Source organism: Oxyura jamaicensis, chromosome 2 (assembly GCF_011077185.1).
Source record: "Oxyura jamaicensis isolate SHBP4307 breed ruddy duck chromosome 2, BPBGC_Ojam_1.0, whole genome shotgun sequence".
NCBI lineage: Eukaryota > Metazoa > Chordata > Aves > Anseriformes > Anatidae > Oxyura > Oxyura jamaicensis.
Genome location: NC_048894.1, coordinates 1,689,795 through 1,712,909, shown reverse-complemented (window position 1 = coordinate 1,712,909; position 23,115 = coordinate 1,689,795). Strand labels below are relative to the sequence as shown.

The following is a 23,115-nucleotide window of genomic DNA, read 5'->3' as shown; positions in this document are numbered from 1 at the left end:
CAGCAGCCCAGTCAGCCAGTCCATTAGCAGCTTAACCACAGCAGATGTAAAGTCACCAACAAAACTCCCTACGGAGGCTCCCAAAGAGCCAGATGCTAGTGCTATAAAAAGATCTTCCAGAAACTTGGCATGTCTCCTGGCCACATTTTTTTAAAAGAAACATTCTCTAGATAGGAGGTTATTTTTTCTTAATTCGGGGTTGGGGGGGTAGGGGAGAGAAGGAATGGAAGGGAAGGGGGAGATATTGCTTATTTATTCCGGTTTGCTTGTGAGTGAATCTTGTGCTTGTGAAAACAAAATTCAGCGATAGCATGTCCTGGGACACAGCAGGCAGCAGGCACTGTTCCAGCCTTCTCCCACACACAGCTTTGCTTATGCACCTTGGGCTGACCTGCATATCCACGAACAGCCCTGCCAATGCACTCAAGGTGAAACACCAGCTGTTATTTCACTCTGTTCTGCTTCACCAGGTTGCTGGTGAGCCTGGCTTGCCCCAGGTGCTGCACTTGGGCAGTCCTCTTGCCTAGCATGCTCATCTGGTGCTCATTAACCCGAGTGGTTGTGCTTAGCCTGGCTGTTGCCCCTCATTCTGCTCCATCAAAGGACTTCTTGCTCACTTGCAGCACTACCAGCCCTTGAAGCTTTCCTGGAATACCCATGAGCACTGTGCAAGTCCCAGCTGCTGGATTTATGTGATTATATGTGTGTTTCACCTGTGAACAGCAATAACAAAGCCAGTAATAATATCTGACAATGTGTAATCCTTATAGTACAGAAACATCTGTGCCACTAAGATAACCATTGGATATAACACAAGACTAGAACACATAGACTCATAACTTTATGTGTATCTGCACTTACATGGATGAATGGCACCCCCAAGGCCAGATGAAAAGCTCACTTGTATCTGTGGATGTGAACAGATGTCATTTGGGGAATGCAGGGTGAAACATTCTGCAAGGTTTAGGTATATATGAGTCTGAGAGGCAGGCAAAGGTGTCCTAATTTTAGACATTAAGGTGTCCCGTCCTTGAACTAGGGGATGTAAGACTATGTTTAGTGGCAATAACCCAGACTGAAGATGAGTTTTGGTGGCTGAAAAACAAGGGAGGGAGGACAGAGAGAAGGTGGTTAGAACGAGCTGATACTTTTCTGAGGGCATCTGCTAGCAGAGTGTTTCCACACTAAGTCCTGATGGTGCTCGTCAGCCTTACAAGTGCTAGAGCCCAAGAGTTCTTCAACCATCCCCCTACCACCAATGTCACCACTAAACCATGTCCCCAGGCACCATGTCCAACCTTTCCTTGAACACTCCCAGGGACGGTGACTCCACCACCTCCCTGGGCAACCCGTCCCAATGCCTGGCTGCTCTTTCTGAGAAGAAATGTCTCCTCATTTCCAATCTGTACCTTCTCTGGCGTAACTTGAGGCCAGAGAAGAGAGGGAAGGCAAGATGCCTTTGAAATGCTGTTTGCCCCAAGACAAACTAGGCCTTTGGAAAACATAGGAGCCAACAGTGAGAAGGGAAGTGGCTGCCCACAAAGCGAGCCCCGAGGAGATGACCCACTGGTGGTGATTATCTTTGGTGTCTGTCCACTGCACACTAGAGCAGACCTAGTTACTACTGTCGTGATCTCACCAGTGGCCTGTTCAATGCATTTCTCTGTTCAGGATTGATGCTTCCGAGGTAGATTCTCCAAAAACATTGATGGTGATATATCTTCTTGCCTCTTATTTGCATCTTCATGTACAGTTAACATGTTTCTTCCCTTAATTAACAGTTTTCCACTTGTTCATCTCCACTAGCTTTTTGAATTCCCTTTAGCTTTTTATTATTACTATTTTAATACTACATTTAATTTAATATAGTAGTGTTCCAATGACTATCTTTCCTCCACTAAGTTTTCAAGCCCAGCTTCGATATTCTTTTATTTTTTCCCACCAAAGGGCATAATGGTTGATTGCTTTTTTTTTTTTTCAAATGATTTTCCCCCAGAAAATGAGCCAACTTGTTCTCTTATTCTGTGTTGTTGTTGTTGTTGTTGTTTTAATTAATTAATTAATTATTTTTTTATTTATTTATTTTTATTTTTTCCATACTTCTCAGCTTTCCTTTGGCTCTACTAAGGTTTTTCCCAAAAGCATTTTTTTCCTATTTCCCCTTCCCTCACACAGACACAGAAACAACAATGAAACCAGGAGACAAAGAATCCCATGTTTTAATGCAGGACCAAGACATGTATATCAGAACAATTTCCAGTTTGTATTGGGAAAGACATTTTACATGTTTCATAGGCCAGACTGTTGAAATGGGAAGATATCCTTGTGGAGAACAGAGAAGGGATCAATTTTAGCATACATTTCATACATCTTTGCTGTGTTTTGTTTTCCTTTTACATCTCACATATTAAAGGTGGTATCCTCCAAAGCTGAGAAATATATGAAGAATTTTGCATTTGTTGCTGATTGATGTATATTCTATTTTTGCCACTTTTCACCAAAGGCCAAAAGTATTCCTTGCACACATGAGATTTATACAGTTGTTTTAGTTTCTTTTCTCCCTTACTCTCTTACAGTTTTTTTTTAAAAAATAAAAAAAAAAAAAAAAAAAAAAAAAAAACACAGAAAGAAAGGTCCAGTTGCTTTGGAAGGAAGAGAGAAAGGGAGAGAAGGGTATAGCTAAGTGACAAATACATTTTTTGATTGACTTAGTGACAAAAATTCACTCTCCCCTTTCTCACCTCCTTCTTAAAAAATTGCTGTTTATATTCCATATCAGAAAATAAAATAAAATAAAATAAAATAAAAGACAATGCCCAGGTATTCATGGTTCAGATTCCATGCTTCTTCAGTTTCCTGAGTGTATTGAATCTCCACAAAGGCCATCCTCTTCCCATGAAGAAACAAGACAAAATAAACAAAAAAACATTTATCCAAATAACTTCAGGACAGTACATTTTGTAGCTCTGTAATGGGAATCTGGGCTGAAAAATGAGAAGACATTCCAACACATCGAAATCCAAGGCCAGCATCTGGGGTTCTCAGTGCCTATCCTGTCCTAAAAATAAAGTTATTTTTAAGCATCAGAGAAAGAAAGCGGAAACAAACAACACCATCATGAATCAGCCTCAGTCATCTTAATATATCTGTACTCAGCTTGTGGGCAGTGAGGCCTGCATCTGAGAGTCTCTGCCCTATGAAGATGCCAACTGACATCAAAGATAACACAACATGACAAAAAATCTATAGAGTCATCCCCAACCCTGCAGTCTTAACCTCAACATGCAAATGATGGATGAAACATGGTAAGCAGTAATATAGAAAGGTGATAGAAACATGCCACATGTGAGGCTAGGCAAAGACTTAGCTTTACAAAACAAAACAAAACAAAACAAAATAAAACAAAATCAGCCCAGTTCCTGAGCCACTAGACAGTTTATCCTACTTCTATTTAGAACATCCCTAAGCAGATGGGAAATATGCATTAGGCTCCAGGGAGATTTTTCCTTGTTTGCAAGTTGCTATCCCAGCAGACACAGATCTGTCTTGGGCTCTGCATCATATCCATGAATCCATGGTATCTCAGACACTTGGAACATCTCAAACAACACCATGAACCTACAGGTGGGACACTAACTGAGCCCCTGTGAACACAGCATGGGCTGTGTCTCCAGCTGTACTGCTCTGCTACTTGTGCTTACATGTTTAAAGTTAACTAAGGTATTTTTGTTGGTTGTCTATAACTAAAGTCAATACAGTGTAGTCACAATAACTATACTCAGAAAATAAATAAACAGAAAGACATAGTTCAGTTCTTATATTAGAATACAGATCTAGCTTTCAACTAGTATGTGGAAATGACCCAGAAACATAAGCCACTATATTATTGAACCGAGAACCATAGTCCCACTTAGTTCAAAGTCAAAGTTTTGGGATTTGTTTGTTATATGCTCTATGGCAAAGGGCCACCACCATTTCAAGGGTAAAGACTGCATTTATCTTCCTCTAAACATGCCAACAGCAACACAACAGGGAGTGGAAGATGCCACCCCTGAAAGGTGCCCATTATGGCTGATTGGCAAATCAGTGGCACATTGGTTCTCGATGAATCAGGGAGCTCTCAGCTTCTTCTCCAAACCCACCATAAGCCAAGACACTCTTGCTGGCCCCTATTCTGCAGCTCCCAGCCTCTTGCTAATGTTACAGCATACCACTGCTCACTTGTCTTCTTCAGTGGCTGACCCTGCCTTAGGTGATTAGAAAGACTTCTGGCATCATAATGGGACTATCCCATGGCAATGGATTTAGGAAGGGATTAAGAATTGAAAATATCTCAAAACAATGAGCAAAGATAATGCTAACTGTGGGAATACCCACTACGGCTGTGGGCCAGTCCAGATCTTTGGAACTGAAAACTGGGATCTAGTGCTGGAAAACTGAGTGTACATTCAGAGTAGATAAAAGTTTTTAAGAAAGAAAACTGGGCCATAATAAGAAAAAACAGTCCGCTTTTTAGGCAGTTTACATTTTGGTCAATTATATCTTGGATCAAATGTCCCAAAGTCCTGGATTTGATTCTTCCTTAACTCACTCCCTAGGGTGCCAGTGAGCATAATCAAAAGTCACCACACAGCAGACAGGTCTCAGTGGGATGGGATAATGTCAGCTCCAGAAGCAAAACAAACCAGGCCTGGTCAAGACTGAGTAGAAAAATAAACCAAAGAAGAAGAAAAATAACCCAGAATGAATCTGAAGGAAGCCACTGCCTTTCCCACTTTATCAGACACTTTGCAGAATAGATAGAGTTGGTTAAGTCTCAGGTCAGACCTTCCCCAAGAGCTGAACCAAGGTAAACAGTGGCAAATGCCAGTTCAAAACAGCTGGCACCTTTTCCAGGAATACAAAAATAAGTGGTGACCAGACAATACTGGAAATGAAGTTCAGCTCATTTGCAATGGCAAGACTGAGATACCCTTAATGGCACTGTGGTTTGGAGAACACTACTGAATAAAGTCAGAAGATATGCTGGACAAAGCTCACGTCTTTTCCTGGAAGACCAATCTATTTGCCAGTAGAGGTTGGGAGCCAGATTTATGGAAGACCAATAATTATCCTCCAAGTTTAGGCTCAGAGACATAGGCATGCGTTACTGCTTATCTATTTGTCTTTATATTTTTGCCCACTCTTTCTCTAGTCAGCCCAATTCTATCTCATTGCACTTTTAGGAAAAGTCTAGGAGCAGAGCCTTGTAAGTGGACATTGAAATGTAAATCCTTTGAAGTTTCTGGTTAATCACCAAGGAATGGGAATTTTTCTTTGGAAATCAAATCCTTTTAGGATATATTATGTTGGACTTCTAAGACAAAGGTGTCCAGATTCACCAGTTTCAGAAAGTTTACTGATTTGCTGTGCACTTGATAGGATGAAGAACTTCTTCTATTTTTCTTGATCTGCTTCCTTGTACTGCATGTTGAAAATATTCACACCGTTGGATTAATCATTTACACATTCCCCTAGCCTATCTCAGATGCCAAAACCAAAATAATAGGATATGAAAAGAGAACAGAATAGACTTACCTGTTAGTCTCAGTTAGCCATGATATGTTTCACAAAAGCTGGAAGCAAAAGAAAGAGCAGGATCATATATCAATTCCCCTTCATTAAATAAATTAAGGTCCCACATTTATCAGCTTAGTCATTAAATTCATTTTTCTTACTTCCTCTGATGTAATGAAGACATCATCACTTTGTAAATAACACTCCAGATACCTTGGTGCTAAATGATTTATAAATCCTTAAGATAATATATATTACAGTGCAGGGTAGTCAGCACTAAGTAGCCAGTGAAAAGGAACACATGCATTTGTCAATCCATAACTTGCTTAATCCCTTAGCTCTGGCTGCAGTATGGAACCATCTTTCCAAAGTATACAACCATGAGAAATTTTGGGTCACCATCTTGCAAGGTTTCAGCACATTAATACTAAGGCATATAATACTGAAATATAATACTGAAAGCAGCTCTGGAGTGAACCTTTAGAACACACAGCAGGTCACCTAGTTAGGTATCGTGACTATACCTCTGCAGTGAATTCAAGCTTAGAAACAAGTCATTTCAAAGGCAACTGAAATTTCTTTATGGTTGTTGTTGATGTTTGTCTGGTTGTTTTTTTACAAAAGGTTTTGCTTTTGTTTTTTCTCCATTTTGAAAAAGCATTCATCATAAAAAAGTACTCATGATTTTGAAATTCAAAAGGAAAGAGAGAAACACTTATTGCAGCATATTCTTTTCCTTCCCAATAATCTGTCTCTACAACGAATTTATTTGAATTCACCATAACTTCCCGAGCCATTTGGGTTGGCTAAATCTACAATTATCTATTTATTTTCTGCTTATAAGAAAGGTTTCCCTGACATCAGATCACTAGCATTTGTAAAACAAAGGAGAGCACCGAGGAAAATATTCATAACAGACTCAATGAAGATGACAGACTGGTTAAATCACCAGATAATACAGCAGTCAGTCACCAGTTAACCTTCAAAGAAGGATTCAAAAGGGTACAGTAACATGAAGATCATATGTTCACAATCTTTACTAGAATATTGTATTATAATGAAGAGTCTGAAACAAGCAGACTTGCAAGATGCATGAGAGAAACATCCATTTATTCATTATCAAATCCCTTCATTCAGGTTTTCTACAAGCAGTGAAATAAACTGAAAGGTCTTTGGAAGGTCTTGTAGTGTTTCTAGGTCAGAGAACCAACGAGGATCCATGGATAACATTTTTTTTGGCTGAGATATTGAAAGAAAATTTAATGATTTTCTGGAGGGAACTCTCAAGGAAGTATTTGATTTTGAGATGACAAGGAAATATTGGGTGCAGGTATTAAAAATAAGGAAGAAAAAAAGAAAAAAGAAAAATCAAAAGAAGACATATCCCTGCTTCCTGAAAAGGCCTTGGCTATTCAGCTATGGAAAATGCAAGTAAACTTACTACAGATACAACTTATCAGGTGAACTATAGAGTCTCAATTAATCTAAAATCTGGAAAAGCCTGCATACTTATTATGGGGAGCCAGATTTTCCTTGGATTTAAGTCTTCACAGAAAACATTGCAACAAAACCTTCTAGTACATGACCACTGTTCAGACCAGACTGGTATTACCTACCTTCATAGTTGATACAACCATTGGCATCTTCCTGACCAGCCATTAGCTTATCAACTTCCTCTTCAGTCAACCTTTCACCTGTGGGGAAAGCAAAATGACTGTTCAGTACCTCTTAGTCCTTCTAAAGAATTTCTAAAGAACAGTTCAAAGAACCAAAGAATACAAAAGAGTGTGAGAGAAATATGGGAGGATTTCTCTTCAGCTAATTTGTGGTGCTGACTGCTAGGAAAGCTTCTTTTGAACTTTCAAACTGAGAAAATTTGATCTGAAAACCAGAAAGACAGAATAAATATGGAAACCCACATTATACTCTGTTCACATACTCTTTCTTCTAAGAATAAACTTTCTCTAAGTGCCAAATCCTAAGGTTTTAGTCAGCCCTTAACCAAGTCCTCACTAAACAAATTCTCACTAAAGTCACTCTCTAGTATGCCTATGAGTTTGAGGTTCAGGAATATTCCAAGGTCATTTTGGGGATCTCTGAATTGAATGAGTGCTCCATTCCATTTAATTTAATTATCTTAATATTAGGCACCTATTTACCCATAAGGCTTCATTCTTGTTAAACAGAGGGATCAATCCAATAGATCTCTCTATTCTGATATTAAGCACTCATTTTAGGATGAGATCAAATGACTTCTAGAAATGCATGGGAGAAATTTTAAGGTAATATCAGATGAAATTGTAGAAATGAAAATAAAGTGTGTTGGATGTATCCTACTACTTATGTTGTTCTGCTTTTACATCACTGATCTCTGCCACAGAAGAACAAGTCCTCAGCTGATGTAAACCTCTGAAAATTCAACTGATTTTTTGAAAATTGAACAGAAAAAGATGCAAATTTACAGAATACTTGGTTGTGCTTAGGATTTGAGCAATACTTAAGAATATCACTCTAAATATAACTGTTATTCAGATTGAAATATTTTCTAAAAATGCTGGAAAATCAGATATTCTGGATTACTGGAAACAGAAGGGCAAGTTCAAAATCATTTCTATTAGTGCACTGAAACTAACAAAACTGACAAGAGTGGTTACATTGCCCAATGTAAGCTTAGGTAGACATCAGTCCTGATGGTTACTGTTGTTTTGGAGTTGATGGTGGGGTTTCCTGTTGTTGTTTTGGTTTGTTTGTTTCTTTCTTTTTGTTTTTATTTTTGTTTGTTCATCACTGAATTTGATCCCCAAAATGATCAGTGATGAAAAAGAAAATAACATTGCTTTTTTTATAGCATTATTATTACATAAGTCAACAGAGAAAAATATGCCATAGAATGGAAATCCCTGAGTATAAAAAATTTGGCTTTTTGAATCAATATCCCACGTCAAAAATTATTGTTGGAATCCTTTTATCTAAGTCAAATCTCTTTTGCAATAGATCATCCTTTTTTAAAAATAGTGGACAAACCCTAGTTGAAAAGGCTGATCTTGAGAAATGCTTACTGGATTCAGATGACAACATTTCAGTGCCTTCTAATCCAAATTTGAAACCTGTCATTAAGTTACATTAAATTTTCTGTCTGCTATTCATGCTGTTTTCATCACTATTCATGAAAACCAGAGTTTCTGAAGTCAAGATTTAAGACAGTGAAATACTCATTCCTCCTTTAAAAACAGAGCTTTTCCATTTCAGAGATACTTCTGCTAAACTCATGACTGATAAAAAAGGTGCAGAAAAATGGAGACAAATATTTTAGGAATAGATGGGTTTTCCATTGTTTGGATAATTTTATGGTCATGCTAATATAATATTTATTGGAAGGAAGGAAGAAAGAAAGGAAGGGGTGGAAAGAAAGGAAGGCAAATATTTGAGTTCTAGGTCAGTGATCTTTTGCTTCATAATTAACAAGATTTTTATTTTTGTCTATATGTTGAGGACAATGTGATGACTGAAGTCTTGCCCAGTCATTTTCACCAGAAAAATCACCACAAGCTGTAATGGAAAGCCCTCGATGATTAAATTGTATAAGCTTCACCTTACCCAGAGTAGCCAAAACATGGCGGAGTTCAGCCCCCATCACTGTTCCATTTCCCTCCTTGTCGAACACACGCAGACCTTCCACAAAGTCTTCATAGGTGCCCGTGTCTTTTGTCTTGGCAATATGCTGAAGCATGGGCAGGAAGGTTTCAAAGTCAATCATCTTGGAGTTCATGTCTACAAAGACACAGATGGAAATGAAAGTTTTGGTAGATTCTGGGAGAGCTGGGTCATGCACCATGGGTAGGTTGGAGGAGGAGGAGAACCATGGCAATAAATTCTGGCTAAAGGGGAGAGACGCACATAGGAATATTTTAAGTACAGATAGAGGAATGGATAGTCAGAGCTGAAAAAAAGAGTTCTGGTAAGGACAAAAATATGTTTTTAACAGACCAATAGACCAATATCTCCTAGTACCTGACATATGCAAATGGCAAGGACAGAAAGTACAGCTAGAATTGTAAGGCTTTTGATGCAATATAAAAATATGAACCTAAGCAGAAGACAATCAAAGAGGAGCCCAGTCCTGATATGAAATCCGCTTTGCTTTGCATCCCTGTAAAACAGAGGTGTTTAAAACCATGCTGGGACAGGAGCTTCGGAGTGAATAGGGGAATGGCAGGACTGGGACTGAGTCCTATTTTCCTGTTTCTTTGACTTTCAAGAGCATCATTATATTTTATAGTCCCTTTTGACTGCTTGCCCCACCCACCACTGTGTCATTGCCATATCCTGATACATCCCAGTTGTTCAATATGGGCCTAATTGTCAGTTCCCACTAACCTCAGATAAAGGAAGGGATAGAGAAGTCATCTAGAAAATGCCTGAATGTGGTATGGTCCATTTCCTTTGCTCTGAACACATCTCCTGTGCGTGGTGAATGTTGAAGGGAGATGTAATCGCAGTCATAACAGTGCATCTAACATATACTTTGGTAGAACAGATTGTGTCCTTACTTTCAGTCTATCCTTTTGTTTCTTTAGATGTCTTCAAAATGTCTGAGTTTTTAGTAAACACAAGTGAATGTCTGTCAGCAAAGCAATTTCAAAAGGTGAAAACATGCAATTGTAAAACTTATTGACACACATTGGCCATCAGATGAATTCAATCTCCTAAATTTGAGACAATTATATTGACAGACATCTATTTTTTTCCTTGATTACTTTTCTGCTAGAGATTTTCAGAGGCTGTTCCATACCCTTCAGTGTTTCACATTTAAACTTTCCATTAAAAAAAAAAAAAAAAAAAAAAAAAAAAAAAGGAGAACTCATCTGCTTCATCATTAATTCTTTGAGAGATCTTTTTCTAAATGAAGACAGAGAAGGACACCAACCTTCTGGTTTGGGTCTGCCAAGAACTTTCATGACCTCAGCCTGGGTTGGATTCTGCCCCAAAGCTCTCAAGACATCTCCACACTGTGCGTATGTGATTTTCATCTCAGATTTGGGAGTCCGGTCAAAGAGTGAGAAGGCTTCCTTAAATTCTGAAAGACAAAAAGATGGAATGAAATGCATGCCATGCTCCCTCAGATAAAGTCAAAGCAAGCCTAGACCTTCCCCCTAATTAACTCAGCATAACCCCCTTATTTTGCAGTTTGGGAACAAGTTTGATGAGCTTTGCTGTCACTGTTATCAGCAATGTTTGTCTTCCTCCTCCCCTGTGTTTTCCGGTTCAACCAGGGAATGGAATCAGAGAGGTCAAATGCTTTTCTCATGATATTTCCGTCTCAGCTAACATCAGAAAGTGCAGAAAACCTCACAGAGATGGTTGGCCTTGAGATCTTCCCAGTTCAGCAGGAGCACTCAGGATGGCACAGAATTCAGTAGCAGTTCTGCTCGTGAGCTAACTGGATATTGTATTCAGCATTACACACTTGGAGAGCACTGGCAGCCCACAGATGAAGGAGCACCTACATTAACAGGTAACAAAATGCCATGATAAACTAGTGAAATAATCACACAACAGCATGTTGTTGTTGGGGGAAGGTGAATGTATATTGAAAACTTATAATAGATATTTTATGCTTAATAATGCCAAGGAACAGATCTCAAAGAATCCTCTGATTTTTCTTTCTTCCAGCACCAGATCCAATTGTGTCTGGAAAATTCAGGTTTGGTATGCTGTCAGCTACTGAGGCCAGACCAGATCTCATGTGTAGAGATGCAAACATTCACTGCAGTGATTTCACATCTGCCTGCTTCCCCTTGTGTGCCAAAGCAGAGCCCTTCCCATTGCAAGACAGCCAGGCCTCCTCCGCTACATCTTCATGGGCATATCCTCATCTCTTCCTCCCAAAGAGTGAGTCCTTTACCACTGCAAGCAGCAATACCCTGACAAGAACAGTCACATGGGAGAGGGTTCCTGTTCTTCCACTAATTAATGGGGACAAGGCAGAATGCCAGGGCAGACCCTCAGATACACGAGTTGCCCAGGTCTGCCTCTCCCCTCTGGAGCTGCAGACACGTTGCAGACAGGAGTAGCTCAGGGTGCAAGCTGTTGTAATTTACAAACACTCTGTGTGGTGTGTGGTCACAAATATCCCTTCGGATTTAAGTTGGGAATCCCTGAATCTGCACCTTGTCCTGCTGTTACTCTTCTGAATTTTCTCTCCCACTCTCCAAACACAATGAGGCTATCTTTATTCCCTAGATCTTGACTCATTCATTTATTCAGCCCCTCATTCTTCACACTGGATTTTCTCCATCTTTCTCTTCTCAATTCCTTATCCTCCTGATTATTCCTCTCTCCCCGTTCTTTCTTTTTCTTATTTCCCTTTCTCCTCCTTCCTTCCAATGCTCCTGTTTTTCCTCCCTCACTCCTCCCTCCTTTTTCATTTTTATCATTCCATTCATATCCTACTCATTTCCTTCCCCATCCAATACTTGCAAGGAGGGATCCAATTTTCTCATTTTGGACTAATCAACACTCCCCTTCTTTTCTTTGCATTCTGCTTTTTGCCTTCCCTTGCTTTCTCTCCCAGACCCTCTCTCAGATCTTTGCCTCCCCTGTCCCCAGCTGGCGCCCAGGTCCCACCAGCAGCCCTCACTCCAGCAGAGGGCAATAGTGGATTTTCACGGGCTCCTTGCTGACAGGAGAAGGGGGCCAGAGCCCACTCCAAGAAATCTCCTTTCCTTGGGGGTCTCAGCAGCCAAAGTGGATGGGAAACACAGGAGCTACTCCTCTGCCTGCCACCTACCTACTCCAGGAGCCCAGCTGCCTGAGCACCCTGTGCTCCACCTCCCAAAGGCTCACAGTTCATCACAGTCACTGACAGCTCTCTCTCTCAATTTAAATTCAGACGTAATCGTCTCTGACCAGAGCATTGGCCTGTGGGCTTGGAAACTCCATTTTGTCAACATGCAGAAGCCTTTTTGCTTTTATTTTTTTATTTGCTTTTGCATTTGCTGGCTTAATGCAAGTTTCCATCAAAGCAGTGAAACCAGCACGGCTATGGTCTCCTTTGTCCTCTCGCTAGCCATTAAATCACTGGCAGGAGCAGTTTATATTTTCATATGCCTAATTACTACCTATCTTCTCATGGTGAATAGCTCATATTCTTCTCTTTTCAGAAGAGGCCAGGAATTCAGTTTCATAAATACACATTGCCAGAACCACTGAACCTCACTGGCAGGGCAGGCGGAAGGACATGTAAGGATGGATGGCTTCACCCAGAGAACATCCTTCCTCCTCTGGCAGTAACATTTGGGGGGCTACCCTAACACCAGTTCCTTGCAGTGAAGTAAGTCTGGCACAGCAGCATCTTTTCCTTAGCAAAGGAAACAGGTTCACGGTATCTTAGAAGGTACAGATTGAAAAGGCCTTAAAAAAACTGTGTTATCTGTTTCTCCTCCACCACAGAATCAGCAATATCGAACACATAGTCTGGATTTCATATTGAGCTAATTTCAGCTGACTAGCAAGGAAGTATCTAAACCCAGTGACACAGCTAGGTCCCCATCTGGTCAACAGAGAGAGATTGTTATTATACAGTAGAAGGTTAAAAAGATAAATAAATAAATAAATAAATAAATAAGGTATGACAGGTGACTTTGACCTCCTGATGGCTTTCTGGACAAAAGTCTGACAAACCTAAAAGTGCTTATGTACAATGAAGTCAGTACAAAAACCGTGCAGCTGAAACCTAGAAGAAAGGGAGGGATGGAAATATTGTAAGTCTGAGAAAGGAGAGAATGGGAAGGAGAAAACAAATTGCAAAGGCAACAATCTAGAACTCCCATGAGCCCCACTTCTCAAGTCTGGCCAGCAGCCAGTATAACAGCTATATATTATGGCAAGCGGTGTTTGTTTCCTGACCTGTGTTTTTAACACAAAAAAAAAAAAACAGTCTCAAGAACTGGAGTGATGATTGCCCACTTTGTTAAACTGGTAGCTCACTTCATGACAAGGTTTTCAAAGGTGCACACCAGTAGAGAGGACAGTACTAGGGGCAACCTGGGAGCAACTGTGGGCCATGCCACAGATATAATGCCACACCTGAAGCATCTGAACTCTATCTAGGAGTGAGTATCTGTCTATCTTCAAGCAATCTGTTTGTTTCCTTCCCCATGAACCCAAGGACCTTCTAAAGGTCAAGCTAAGGAGAGGAGAGAAAAAAAAGAAAAAAAAAAATAGAGGCAGAGAGGAAAGGCATTGAGGAACTGACTGATAAGCAGTGCTTTTCTGCTCTTTCCCCAGGTGACATTCAGACCGTTAAGCACTCTTTCCAGTGATTCATGGCAGAACTGATGAAACAGCTGTGGGGTTAACCGTAGGTGTGTTTAGTGTCATTCCCTGGTGCTAGTACACAATATAACTTTCTGTTATCCTGCTGTGGCTGACATGCAGGTCTCCCTGCATTTCTCACACAGATGATGTTATCTGCTTCCTGCTTCATGGCTTTCCCTTTGATGCTACAAGGATATCCTATTTCACAAATCCCAGATTCCCAGCTTTGCTCAGTGAGTACAGATAGATCAGATGGCACCAGAGGCTGCTGTAAAGAAAGAAAAAGCACATTTCTGTTTCTAGAGATAGTCTACATCTGCTCCAGACTTGCAACCTTTTATGGCAGCCCTGGAATTGTTCCAGATTTGCCTTTTCCAAGCCATTCTAATGTGCTGATGGCCTTATTTATTTATTTATTTACCAAATTGTCCTATTCTTTTCACATTTTTTTGATAGAGCCTCTAGTGCTTATTCTCCTCAGGGGAAGAGAAATAAAGCATAGACACTAGGAGGGTCCTATCCAATCCCCAAGGCATTATCTTAACAGCAATCCAGCTGTTCTGTGATGCTGGAATAGCTCAACGGTCTGTGGCTCAGAACTGGGCCTCTCCTGTCATTCTCCCATGATTTTGGGACTGGAAAAGGGGAAGTTTCCCAAAAATTAGTAGTTGCCTTCAATCATAAGTTATTTTTGACCTGTTGTTAGAAGACTGGAACTAAAGTCATGAAGTGGGGCTTGAAAATCCCAAGGTAATATTGGAAGTTTGTAGCAAAGCCTCGGTCTCTGAGGCATTAAGACATTTGTTTCCAGTTCAGAAAATCCTTCCTTCTATATCTCCTTTCTCTGAATCAACCTGACTGGATGGTCTGTGATTTTTTTCATCTGTTCTAATTAATTCATTTTCTGATACCATTTTTCATAGGCTCTGTCAAGCTCTTCCAAGGGTTTAGAGACCAAAGCAAAGCTCTACCAGATGTTTGACTCCATCTATCAATTATCCTTTAAGTAATAAGCAGACTGGTAGTTGAGGGAAAAGAGGACAGCTGCAGCAAATAGTGTTCCCAGGACTTCATGCATGAGGTTTCAGTATCATTTTCCTGGGCTGGGACAAAGGGCTCAGAAACTAATGCTGATGTTTTCCTTTGAAAGAAAAACCATCATCACTGTCATTATTTGATGGTTTCTGGATAGCTGTCACAAAACTGTAGCAAATTAATTCTAATTGAATACAGGGAAAAGTTCTCAAAAGCCTGGTCAGAAGACTTTCTCTTGAAAGTACTGATATTTTATTGGTGGGTTTTCTTAACTAAAAAGCATATCTTTGGACTGAGGTTTGGAGGGGCGAATTGTTTATTTCATTTTTGTGTTTGCCTCCTTGGCAGAGGAGCTGATGTTTCCTTTAATTAAATAAGTGCCTAATTTGCATGGTGCATGACTTTCCTCCTTTTCTTTTGACCAACACAACGGAGGATTTGGAGGAGGGACAGGACAGGAGCAGAACCATGAGCTAAAGCACAGCTGTTTCAAGGGAGCTCCAATATCTACACCCATGTACAACCCAGTGCTCGACAGCACCTCCCAATGATGGCATTTACTCTGCATAGACGAAAAGCAAATTTTTCTCACCTTCGATCTGATCAGGGGTGAATTCAACCTGGAAGAGACAAAAAATAACAGCCAGGTGAAAACAGAAAAATGAAGCAAATAAGGAGAGCCCTTGCTTAATATCCCTTGAATATTGCTTGATGAAAGTGACTGATGCATAAATCTAATAAAATAATTTATAGAACCTGTAGATATTTCTTCTTTCCTCCTCCATTTTCCCTTACCAATCAGCCCCACCTTTAGCACTAAACAGCTGCAGATACCCTTTTTCCATTCTTCTGATTACCCTGTGTTTCTTCTGTAACCTCTTTCCCCTATCCCTACGTACACCTCTACCACTGATGCCCTCTCCAGAGATGTTCACAGAAGCACTGTGGTAAATCCCAGGCCACTTACCTAAAAGGTTTCACCTCTTCACATGGGCATATACTATCCATCGTCTTTCTCAGCAGAAGAACTAGGGGTATCGAGAGAAACTGGCCCAAGTCAGGCTCAAAGCAAAGTGAAGGAAGTGATTCTTTCCTCTTGCAGTTTAATTGTGAAAACTAGTCATGAGATGCTCATGGTCTACATGTGTAGACATGTAGACAGTGGTCACAGGACCACTTCTTGGAAGAGAAAGCCATTCAAGGAGTACTAAATGCACAGAAATACTTAGCTCAGGAAGTCCCGGTTTGAGGTTTAGGAAAGGGTTTGGGGGAAGTTTTGCCTTGTTCTTGTACCTTTTCTTAAAGCATGCTCTAATATGGACAGCTCTCAGGGTCTTTCTCTGATTCTGCCATCTGCCTCTTGTATTCTCACCATCTCACATTTCCTCCTGTTCCCTAACTTTTAGAGTTGTTCTGCTCCCCCTTTTTCCATGGTGCTGCCTTTTGCAGCTCTGAACTCCAAAAACACCCCAATAGGCCCATGAGGTGTTACTGAGCTCAAATACAAAAGAAGAAAACACTCTGACAGAATGTGACATCCAAGCTTCTGAATGAGTAGGCATAAGTCATCAATGAGAATTTATGCCATATTGCAGTCTGGCTCACAGGCTTCTATTAGGTTTGTTTTGAGACAAAGCACAAGGGTCTACAACAATGGTGGGATTCAAACCCACGTATTCAAAGCACATTGGATTAGTAGTCCATTGCTATAACCAGTCTGCTGCTGACAGATGTGACAAGGCACAGTTTACCACATATAATTACAAGAAATTGCATAGAACAGCTGGAAAGAAAGAAAATCCAGACTTTAGCACCCAAAAGGGAAGGATGGTGTCCTTGGATGCATCCCTTCTACTCAATTCCTTGTTTGTGGGTGTGGTCTTAACTTTTTAATATAATATTTACATTATATATTTATATATTTATATATATATTATTTATAATATATAAATATATATTATATATATTATATAGTATATATAATATATATAATATATATTATTTATATATAATATATATTATTTATATATATTATTATTTTATATATATTATTATTTATTATTTATATATTATATATGTATTTATATATTTATATAACTGGTGCAGTTTTTACCTCCTTCCAAATGAATTTGTCAGAGAAGTAGGGAGATTGATGCTCTAAAAGAAAAGTTCCAGTCACCCCAGTATCTATTTTTTTCTGCCTACAGGGAGTCAGCTACACCTGCCTCTTGGGGAATACCAACATAATTGGCATCTCTGCTGATGGGGGCATTCCTGTAAAGCAGGCAGACTGACAGAATGACGTTATGGTGAATACATAAATGAAGAGAAACTGTATTCTGATATGCACAAATTTGCATGGAAATATACACATGTAAATATATTTTGGGTCTGCTTTTCTTTTTGAAGCTGTCCACCTCTCATTGTTTAATACCATATTTTATTCTTTGCCAGCAAAGCAGCCAACATCATAGTGAGACTCTTAAATGTAAAATTCATTCTTCTTTCAAGGTGAAATGCAACGTGACAAAACCTTTCATCACCTAGTTGGGATTTGTTGCTCTTAAAGGGTGGAACTGTTGTAGCTCCCTAACCGTGCTGCCAGGTGCATGGCAACACCAGTTCCAACTCAGGAAATTCTATGATTCTATTATTCTATGATTTCCTTCTTCCACCAGGGTCTCTGTGGACAGCTCCCAGGTGATTTTCTGTCTCCAGATACCCTGAGCAGCACGAGGAGCTCTAGCACTCATAGGATAGGACAAAATGAGTGTTTATGGGGCAGCTGCAATCAGCCCCAAACTCACTCTACCCATGCATATCATTGCCCAGTGAGTAATTCTGTGCTGATGGGGATCTCCTTCCAGGAAGCTCTGATTTTTTTGTCATAATTGATGGCTGAGAAGGTCCCTGACTCTCTTGCAGGGCATCTTGCATTAGCTGCTGGAGTAGCTGGGGATGGCCACTCTTGAAGACAGGGTATTTGGTGCAGAGGGATTTACTGATTTCATCTGTTTTGGTAGAAAATGGCAGAAGATACTTATTTAGGTACCTCATTTAAGCACTGAACAGCCCTAATCCCTTGGACCCATACATATTCCCTCCCAGCCCTGCCTATCTCTCCATACCACGGTGTTTCTGAGCATATTCTGGTTCAGAAGAAGAAAAACAAGAAAACATCTGGTGGTCTTGGAAGACAAGACTCATGACTAATCCTGCAATTGTTGAAAACCAGACCACTGCTTTTGTGCCTGCCCTCTTCAGTCCTTATCTGAACTAGCTCATTCAGGGGATTATCACTTTGTTTGCAATTCTCAGTCACAGTTTACCTTGAACAAAATCCAATTAATAACATAGTTGCCTAAGAAGCAGCCAGGAGGCTGTCTGGAAGGAAGCATTTAGGAAACACTAGTAAGGAGTCCCCAGAAGAATAGTGATGCTCTTTCCTTTTCTGACACACAGATGGATCCAAACAATTTTTTTTTCATGAAGATTATAATCACCTAGATGAGGTCCTATCCCAAATCCACACACCTCATTTTAATTAGAAGTAAATGCCCATTTGGGAACACATTTATACATGTGCATTGTCAGCAGACGGCCTTACAGTCAGTGTGTCTAATTATACAAATCTCTGAGAATTTGACTGAATCTAATTGCATATTGAATTTATTTAGGCATCAATAGCCCTTGTGGGTGAAATAAGGCCAGAGTTGTTGGCAACTCATATTTAAATCACTTTGATGGATTATTCTCGGGGAAGTATTCATCTCAGCTGCACTTAGATGTATTCAGCAAGATTTATCAGCCATCAGTTCCATTTATACCAGCAGAGAGGAATGGACACTTCAAGGGGGTGATCAGACTTGCTTTAGGTGTGTGCCTGGGGAGGAGACGAATCATGCCCTCATTTTCTCTGAGTGGATCAATCAGTACTACAATGAGGACAAAAACCATAGTTGGAGATGTCCTTTCCTGATCTGGTGAATCCCACCGAGAAAGCATGGGCTGGTCCTTTGGCAGGCTGCAGGCCAGGAGAAACTGCCAGAGTGAAAAAAAATAAAATAAAAATAATAATAACAAAAAAAAATAGATGCCTGCAAATTCCCACAGCTGGATCAAAGGGAAGGGTTGAGCTGAAAGGCTGAGCATGCCTCACCTCTAATCACAGACCCTAGAAAAACACCACCCAGAGCTGGAGGACCGTGCATGACAGCCAACAGGGCAGTGGCAGAGAGTTTTACCAGACCTACCACCCAGGCACGGCTTCCTCTCAGGAAAGCTGCAGAGATGTGTGGGTGGTGGCTGCAGCTATTTTATCCCCTCTCAGCACATACCGCCATGGAGTTGAAGGGAAAGGCAAGTCATCATTTAGCCAGCCACAAGGTATCATTGAGAACGGATGGAGTGAACTCGGGCTATATTTAGATTGAAGATGGTTTGGTTTTCCCTCTCCTATCCCTCAGAATGGCATGGAGCACACAAGACCAAAGCCATCTCCATACAGTAAGAGCAAAGGCTCTTATCCATGCAAGGCCACCGCCCCAAAGACCCCAGACAAGAGGGATCCAGAAGACAGGCTGTAAAAATGGGGTCAGATTAAGGCAATCAGTGGACAAAGGACCCCCAGTGCATTGCAGCCACAGACAGTGGCCCCATATCCCTGCTCAGAGGCAGCCCTGCTTCTGCTGGTCTACTGCATCAGGCTTGCTATGGGGTGAAAGACCCCACCAGTAGCTCTCATGCCCAGAACCACCCGTGTCCCCAGGCACGTACTCAGCTTCACAGCAGCTCAGACGACAGCATATCCCTCTTCACCCAAAGCTGGAGGCTGCAAAAGACACTCGCAGGCTAAGTGTGACTTCGCTTTCCCAGATAGGCTTCACATTTTCCAGCTCCTTGGATGTAAGCTAGGATGACTGCCCTTGGGGGCTTGATTATTTGTTTTCTTGCTTTTAAAATGCTGACACTATAGAAGAGTTAAGTTTCCTCTGGCACTTTTTTTTCTGTTGGCCACTGTGGTTTTAGGGCAAGGACGTTCTAAATGAATGCCAAGCACTCACACCACCAAGGATCACAGTGGTGTTACTTGCTACAAATCCCTAGGAGAGACAGAGCTGCTGACTGCTGGCATCTTTCCTCTTGTCCCCTGCCCTGATCTGGGGACTGTGCTGCATGTTCCATGCAGACACCGGGCAGCTGAATTACATTCTTTTCATACCAATTGTTATGCCAGCTTCCCTGATGTTTTAGCAATCTTGGCTTCATTACCTGGTCACCAGTGGCATCAGCTATGGCCTTAATGCTCCTCTCCCCTTTGCCTAAACAATGACATTAAGCTGTTTTTGTCCCACAGAGACCAGGAAGGATAAGTGCACCCCTCGGCGCCGTGAACGTCATTCACAGCTTCTTATCTCGGAGACTTTTTCATGAACCCACAGTATCTCAGTCAAACACATAACTCTGTGCATGACAAGCCAGTAATAGCTAAGTTTGAAAGAAGTCCTATTAATAAAACCATTGCTAACCAGCATCTAAGAGGTTATCTGGGGAGGGGTATTTAGACAATGCAAGAAAAGAGCCCCTCCAGAAAAATAAAGCAATGTTCTTCTTGTTTCATGGCACTCTGAGGAATCCCAATACAAACAGAAAGGTTTGTACTTAGCTGTGGCAGGGCTAGTTTTGGAGAAGGAAAAGTGTTCTTTTTTTTTTTTTTTTGATTTATTTATTTTTATTATTATTATTGTGCTTTTGGGAGGCCGATTTAGGAAGCAGAAATGCAGCAGATGGAAAGAGGCCCAGAAGGCCATCAAGATCAGTATCATTGTGTCGGGATTGCATTTGTATTTCACAAACGTGGGTTTTTTTCCACTAAGACCTTTTAAACCTATTAATACACATCATCTCCATTGTACTCTCTCCCGTCACTTATGCATAGAGCAATTACGATGTACATAAACTCCTCCACTGTCCGTGGACAAACCTTGACACACAGTCAAGTCTCATTCCCTTGTTGTTTTTTTTCTGTAACCACTCCTGATTTCTCATCATCTCTGGCTTCTGAAACTCTTTTGGTACATCTACATTTAGTTCACAGGCTTCCCAAGGACTTTTCTGGTTGTTTCTTTTCAGCTTATGGTCTGATGGGTGAGAAGGCATCACTCAGCATAGACACTTGATCAGGACATGCGCTGTGACCCTGGACAGTACCAGATCCACTTGATCTCCGTGGGGAATAGTTAACATTGAAAGTTTTGCAGGATAGAAGCCCAAACATAAAACTCTACAAATACTCTCTGTTTGCAGTTTTGTGGCTGGTCCCCAATGCTTTCAGAAGAAAAATTCATTCAGGTTGACCTGAAATTGCAGGCATGATTTTTTTTTTGGTGGAATGGCAGATTTTTTTTTTTTTTTTTGGAGTTTGAGAACTGAAGAGTTGACTTTTTACAATATCTAACTACACTGATAATGAAAATGAAGTTAAGATAAAAATGAACCTTTATCTGTAGCTGAATAGGTAAAGATTTCCAATTAAAATATATATTATGTACTTCAAGATCAGGAAAGTGAGGGAAAGTCTTAATCAAGGTCATGCAGAGGATGCTGCCACATAAGGAAGTACAAAACCACATTTGTCTCCAGCACACACTTTTATCTGACAGAATATGGTTACCTCAAATTTTTATTTTATCTGGGTTCCCTAAGAGCTGAAAAAACAGAGCATTATACCACCACTTTTGCTACTATACCTTCAGCAGACTTTATGGGTTCAAGGTCCCTATTTTAGTCTGAAATAAATCTAGATGAAGTCTGCCATGGCTTTTGATTCCTTCAGGAAGTGGGTACAGAAGCCTTGTGTGAGGAGCAGTGCCTGGTTTGGGATTAGGAAGCACTGGTTTGGGTCTTGGAGTCACTCCATGGGATGCTCAGAGTTGTGACAGAGTCGGAGAAGGAAAGCTGAGGTAGGTGCATGGCACTGAAGGTAAAGGGAGGCTGAAGAATTACGGAGAGACAAGACATCAGCAGTGCAGCCATGCTGAGAGGTGGATTTGGGAACCCATGTGGCTCCTCCATGAGGAAGGAATTACAGCACAACTCTGAACTTCTATAGCTCACACTAAATCTACTCTGCCAGAGTGTGGTGCTCTGAATCCCTGCTGAGTGAGGAACCACAGCCTGATATGTCTGCAGGGCGTGGGTTCATCTTTGTCCCTTGCAGGAAGCCTGTCCAAGCACTCAGTGACTCAGAGCAGCCTTACCTTTGGTGCTGATGCCCTGTGTCCTCAGCCCGAGCCAGAGCTCTGGGTGGCAGTCCCCTCTCAGGACATCATATCCTTCTCACTTCTTTGTTTCCTGTAAATACCTTCTGGGGTTTAATGAGCAAGGCACTTTCCAGCCACTGTTCTCTTCCAAATCTGGCAGCAGCCTATAAATTGATAGCTCCATTTTAAAAAAGAAATATTTTATTATTATTATTATTATTTTGGATGAGGAATGTGTTGCCACAGTTTTCCAGAGCACAAGGGGAAATTCCAGAGCCTCGACAAGAGAATGACACAGACACTCTGGAGAACAGAGACGGCTTCTGGCAACCAGCAGCACCAGAAATATAAAACATTTTGTAGACTGACTGTTCTCCCTGTAGCTCCACGGCTTTGGATTCTCCAACCAGTTACTGACAGCTGGCCTCTCGCCTTCTCTGCAGTCCCCCCCTTCACCAGCCTCACCAGCAGATGTTTGTTCAGATGTTCTCAACTGTATAAGAAATTATAAAAGCTAAAAAAATACCCTCTGTTAAATCCTGGAGGGGAGCCTGGCGTGTAAGGGAGGTCAGACTTTGCCTGAGCTGTCTGCTTGCAGTAGACAGTAGCGCTTGGGTTGGGTCTCTGATGGGGAAGAGAAAAGCCCCAAGGATGCAGCTTGTGGACATCGTTGCAACATTTCCTGGGGTCTTCAGACCCTCAAATCTCCTTGGCAATGAGGAAATAGGCCCATCTCCCAGTCCAACAGGCATGGAGACAGGTAGAGTCCCCCATCCCACCCTTAATTCTGGGTCAGCACTGCATTTGTTTCCCTTGCAGTAAGAGCACCTTAAGATGTAAGGTCTCAAAGAGGGCAGGTAAAAGCAGTCAACAGACTATATATTTGGTGGATAGGTTGGAAACATGTCCAGGAAGAGTCAAAAACTTCTGCATTTAATTTGGT

At 41.0% G+C, this 23,115-nt stretch overlaps 1 protein-coding gene and 1 long non-coding RNA gene across 2 annotated transcripts in view; one reads left to right on the top strand and one right to left on the bottom strand.

Moving 5' to 3' along the window:
- Nucleotides 1-2,190: 2,190 nt before the first annotated feature.
- Nucleotides 2,191-23,115, bottom strand: part of MYL3 (myosin light chain 3) — a 36,803-nt gene continuing 15,878 nt past the window's right edge. Inside the window, exons 2-7 of the mRNA XM_035319447.1 lie at nt 15,503-15,530; nt 10,484-10,633; nt 9,154-9,327; nt 7,173-7,250; nt 5,578-5,615; nt 2,191-3,058 (exon numbers count right to left, since the gene is read on the bottom strand). Coding sequence (XP_035175338.1) covers nt 5,587-5,615; nt 7,173-7,250; nt 9,154-9,327; nt 10,484-10,633; nt 15,503-15,530 — 459 coding nt within the window. The 3' untranslated portion in view covers nt 2,191-3,058; nt 5,578-5,586. The remainder of the gene's footprint in view (nt 3,059-5,577; nt 5,616-7,172; nt 7,251-9,153; nt 9,328-10,483; nt 10,634-15,502; nt 15,531-23,115) is intronic.
- On the top strand, nt 10,913-17,309 carry LOC118162994. The gene is made up of 3 exons (XR_004748767.1): nt 10,913-11,071; nt 11,230-11,671; nt 17,118-17,309. It is a non-coding gene; the product is annotated as an uncharacterized LOC118162994 (long non-coding RNA).